At 51.9% G+C, this 4,412-nt stretch overlaps 1 protein-coding gene across 1 annotated transcript in view; it reads left to right on the forward strand.

The window, feature by feature from the left end:
- Positions 1-4,412, forward strand: part of LOC104500365 (band 4.1-like protein 3) — a gene marked incomplete at its 5' end in the record, with an annotated part of 21,068 nt that overhangs the window by 15,509 nt on the left and 1,147 nt on the right. Inside the window, 4 exons of the mRNA XM_010144000.1 lie at positions 897-1,028; positions 1,457-1,555; positions 3,012-3,092; positions 3,349-3,465. Of these exons, the coding sequence (XP_010142302.1) occupies positions 897-1,028; positions 1,457-1,555; positions 3,012-3,092; positions 3,349-3,459 (423 nt within the window). The remainder of the gene's footprint in view (positions 1-896; positions 1,029-1,456; positions 1,556-3,011; positions 3,093-3,348; positions 3,466-4,412) is intronic.

Below are 4,412 nucleotides of genomic sequence, written 5' to 3' on the forward strand. Positions count from 1 at the left end.
AAATGTCCCTCTTCAGCTTTCCTGGAGTCCTGGAAGGCTGCTATAAGGTGTCCCTGCAGCCTTCTCCGCTCCAGGGTGAACACCCCCAGCTCTCTCCCCTCTCCTCCCAGCAGAGGGGTTCCACCCTCCCATCACTCCTGGGGCTCCTCTGGCCCCGCTCCAGCAGCTCCATGTCTTTCTCGTGGTGGAGGCCCCGGAGAAATACCTGGTTTGGTGGCATGTTGCGCATTGGGTATCGAGAGTTCAGCTGGCAGTTCTCTTTGGGAGAGTGCACCAGCAGGACCCTGCCGTGCTTCAGGTTCTGCCCACGGCCTCTTGCAGTGTTTAGATCTTTTCTGAAGTTTGTTTTCATGAAGTCCAGACCATGCTGAGCATTGCCAGCGTTAGATACGTGTCTGTGCCACTGCAACCAGGAGAGGTTCCACTTTTTTTTTTTTTTGCTTGAATGCTGAGCACTCTTTAGTTGTTCCCCCTTCCTTTTCCTAATGTCATAGTTTAACCCAGCCAATCGCTGAGCCGCGGTGCCCCACAGCCAGCTCCCCCCCAGTTCATATACTGGGCATGATGTCATATTGTCTCTCTCTTTGGCCCGTTAGGGTCAGCTGTCCCAGCTGTGTCCCCTCCCGGCTGTGTCCCCTCCTCAGCTCCCTCGCTGGCAGGATGGTACGAGAAGCTGAAAGGTCCTTGACTTGGTATAAATGCTCCTCAGCAAGAGCCAAACCATCGGTGGTTTTATCAATATTATCCTCATCCTAAATCCAAACCACTGCACTGAACCAGCTATGGGGAGGAAATTAACTCTATCCCAGCCAAGACCAGGTCACCCAAAACAGCGCCGTTAGAAATCCACACGCTTTGCTAAACGTTCCAACTCCTTTTTTCTTTTCTTCACGCAGTCGCCAGTTGTGAAGACTGAGACCATCAGCTTCAGCAGTGTTCCTGCTGGTGGGGAAAGCCTTGAAATCTCCACAAAGGAAGTGCCAGTTGTCCATACAGAAACAAAAACCATCACGTATGAGTCTTCTCAGGTAAGGAACGCTGCAAACGCTGGGCTCACACTGAAATGCCCTTAAGGAACCCGTGTTTCCTCACCCGGCTTTAAGCATGAGCCTCACAGAACAGCGTAAACTGTTCTGAGTGGCTGAAGTATTAAACATCACATGGGAAGGACATACCTAAGGATAGCCTTCCTGAGGGTGCTCCCCTGTCCTGGTGCAGGGCCTTTCGAGAACAGCGATGAAACCTCAGATTTCAAAGCCCCAGCATCTCATCTGTCCTTCCAGAAGTGAAGGGGTGTCCCCAGACACAGAGAGAAGCAATCACCCTAATACCAGTCATTTCCCCACCCTAAGATAGCCATGCGGCGAAAAACCGAAGCGCAGCCAGCCCCGTTCTTGCCTCCCCGCGCTCAGGAGCCTGCTGCTGACGCCTGGTTTTCTCTGCTGGTTTTCCCCAGGTGGACTCTGGTGCTGACTTGGAACCGGGCGTGTTGATGAGTGCGCAAACGATCACGTCTGAAACCACCAGCACTACAACCACTACACATATCACCAAAGTGAGTCCTCAGAAAACGGGGGGCTGTTTTTTCACAAGGACATACGGTTTCTTAACTTAAATTCTATCATTTATTATAAAACATGGGCACAGGCTTTGGATAAAATCCTGTCCAGTTTGGGTTCCTGTCTTTGGCTGTGCTGGCTTCATTAACGCATCATCCAAAGACTTGACAAGAGTCAGACAGTCTTAAACCCTCAGGGTACGTCACAAAACCTCGCTGTGCAGAGACCCTTGAGTAGCTGCAAGCACCATCTGGAACTGGAAGCCATGTAGCCACGTTGGCATCATGGCAGCCAGGAAGGAATAAATGCCCCGAGCATGAGGCTCCCTTGACACGACTGTGCTGCCTGAGGGTCCTGAGCTCTTGCTGCACGGTGTGCGGAGCAGATAGTAAACCTGTGTCACGTCACAACAGGATATTCAGGCAGCTCAGACACCGTGGTCGCATTGATGGGTGGTGGCACCCTAAGGAACTTGCCCACAGCCAGGCCAAAAGGCCTTCTGGCTCCACAGACAAATGATGTTGGATCTTCCAAGTTCCAAGACAGCATAAAAATAACAGTTCTTCCCTAAGCAGAAACCTTCTTAGTGCCATGACAACTCTCCTACCAATCACAGAACCCCAGACCAGTGGGGCTGGCAGAGAGCTCTGGGGCTCACCCAGCCCAACCCCCTGCCAGAGCAGGGTCACCAGAGCAGGTGCCCAGGGTGGCGTCCAGGCGGGTTTGGGATCTCTCCAGAGCAGGAGACACCACCACCTCTCTGGGCAGCCGGGGCCGGGGCTCCTCACCTGCACAGCAAAGAAGTGTCTCCTCATGGTCAGGTGGAACTTCCCATGGTCCAGTTTGTGCCCGCTGCCCCTTGTCCTGTCTCTGGGCAGAGTCTGACCCATCCTCCTGACCCCCCTTTAGATATTGATAAGCATCTTTTTGCAGTGAAATTCACCCTTCAGTAGATGACCTGTACAAGGGACATACCGCCCTCTATGTCCCCCTGAAGCCTGCAGTGGGACTTGACTAGGTCTTAATGCGAGCTGTCTGTATGTCCGTTTCCTTCTTCATGGGGTGACTTTATCATAAATATCTGCCATTTTTGACATACAAACATCAAGGTCAGGGTGGCCCTTGGGGCTCTGAGCCCTCTGCTCTGGGTGCAGATATCCCTGCTCCCTGCAGGGGGCTGCACTGGGTGACCTTGAAAGGTCCCTTCAACCCAAACCAGTCTGCAATTCTCAGTGTGCAGATTGACTACAGCCATAGCACTGTCTGTGTTGGAAGGACCTCTGGAGGTCATCTCCTCCGCTCAGAGCAGGCTGCCTTCAGAGCTGCTCTGGTTGCGGTTCAGGGTTGTCCCCTCTGTGCGGGCTGTTGGGGATCAAGCTGAGGTTCCTGCTCTGCATGAGTAGCAGCACCTTTGAAACAAGTCACTGACACGCCTTTGTTGCTCTCCTCCAGACTGTGAAAGGCGGCATCTCAGAGACGAGAATTGAGAAACGAATAGTCATCACGGGAGACGCGGATATTGATCACGACCAGGTAAGACCTATCACCAGGCCACCGTGACGGCTGCCAGGGAACATTTCTGAGCAGTGCTTTAAGAGATACTGTCCGTACTGGCGTGCCTTAAATTAAATGGGATTAGTCATTAAATCAGTGATGGTTTATTTCATATCTGAACCATTTTCCTCATTTGTAAATCGTGAAATATCTCATGAATCTCTCCACCTTGCTACTGATCATGCATGTTCCACCTCCTTTTTGTTTTTGCCCTCCTGTGGTTTCCTTGGGATAGGCGCTGGCTCAGGCAATTAAAGAAGCCAAAGAGCAGCACCCTGACATGTCAGTGACCAAAGTAGTGGTACATAAAGAGACAGAAATCACACCAGAAGATGGGGAGGATTGACCACAGGTAAGAGGACCAGATGATTTTCCTAGGCATTTGCTGGGCTGGCATGTTGCAAGTGTTTCCCTACCGTAACCCACCCCTGCCTCTCGGCTTTCTCTCGCTGGAGTTTGTGCTGGGCAGCAGTTCTGGTGCTTGAGTGCAAACGCCTTCAGCTCTGAACGTCTGTCTGTGTTAGGTGCCAGCTGGAGAAAGAGGGACTCCTCATTGGCTTCTCTTGGCTCTCTGGAAAGGCCTTGTTGTCCGTGCTTTGATTGAGTCTAATTTTCTTAATCCCCAAGTCAAAAAAAAAAAAATCCTGTTGTCTGCTTTTACGTCATTTAAGAACAAAAATAATTTGTTCTTAAAGGTCTGTGATTTGTTGAAAACTGCCCAGGGGAAAACCTGCAGCTGTTTTGGAACTGTCCCGTGCAGTGCGTGACGGGCGAAGCTTTAATTCCCAACTCCCAGTGGCTTGCTTTTGGTTTTCCGTTAAATTAATTCTGTTAATTCATGTATGGGTATTGGGATGTCTTGGCTTCCTTGCCTCTGGAAGGCTGTGTTACCTTGGAAAGCAGTGTTGTTTCTCGGGACGAGACGACAATGCGGCTTTTCTTGTGTCAAGCTTTCTTCCGCAGTGGCGTGGTCTCCACACTCCCCACGCTCTCCCCATGTATGGGTATTGGGATGTCTTGGCTTCCTTGCCTCTGGAAGGCTGTGTTACCTTGGAAAGCAGTGTTGTTTCTCGGGACGAGACGACAATGCGGCTTTTCTTGTGTCAAGCTTTCTTCCGCAGTGGCGTGGTCTCCACACTCCCCCCGCTCTCCACGTTCTCCACGCTCTCCACGTTCTCCACGCTCTCCACGCTCCCCACGCTCTCCACACTCCCCATGCTCCCCATGTTCTCGATGCTCCCCACGCTCTCCACACTTTCCACGCTCCCCGGTTGTGGCTGGGGGGGGCAGGCGCCACAA

This window comes from Buceros rhinoceros, unplaced genomic scaffold (assembly GCF_000710305.1).
Source record: "Buceros rhinoceros silvestris isolate BGI_N320 unplaced genomic scaffold, ASM71030v1 scaffold5339, whole genome shotgun sequence".
In the NCBI taxonomy this organism is placed as follows: Eukaryota; Metazoa; Chordata; class Aves; order Bucerotiformes; family Bucerotidae; genus Buceros; species Buceros rhinoceros.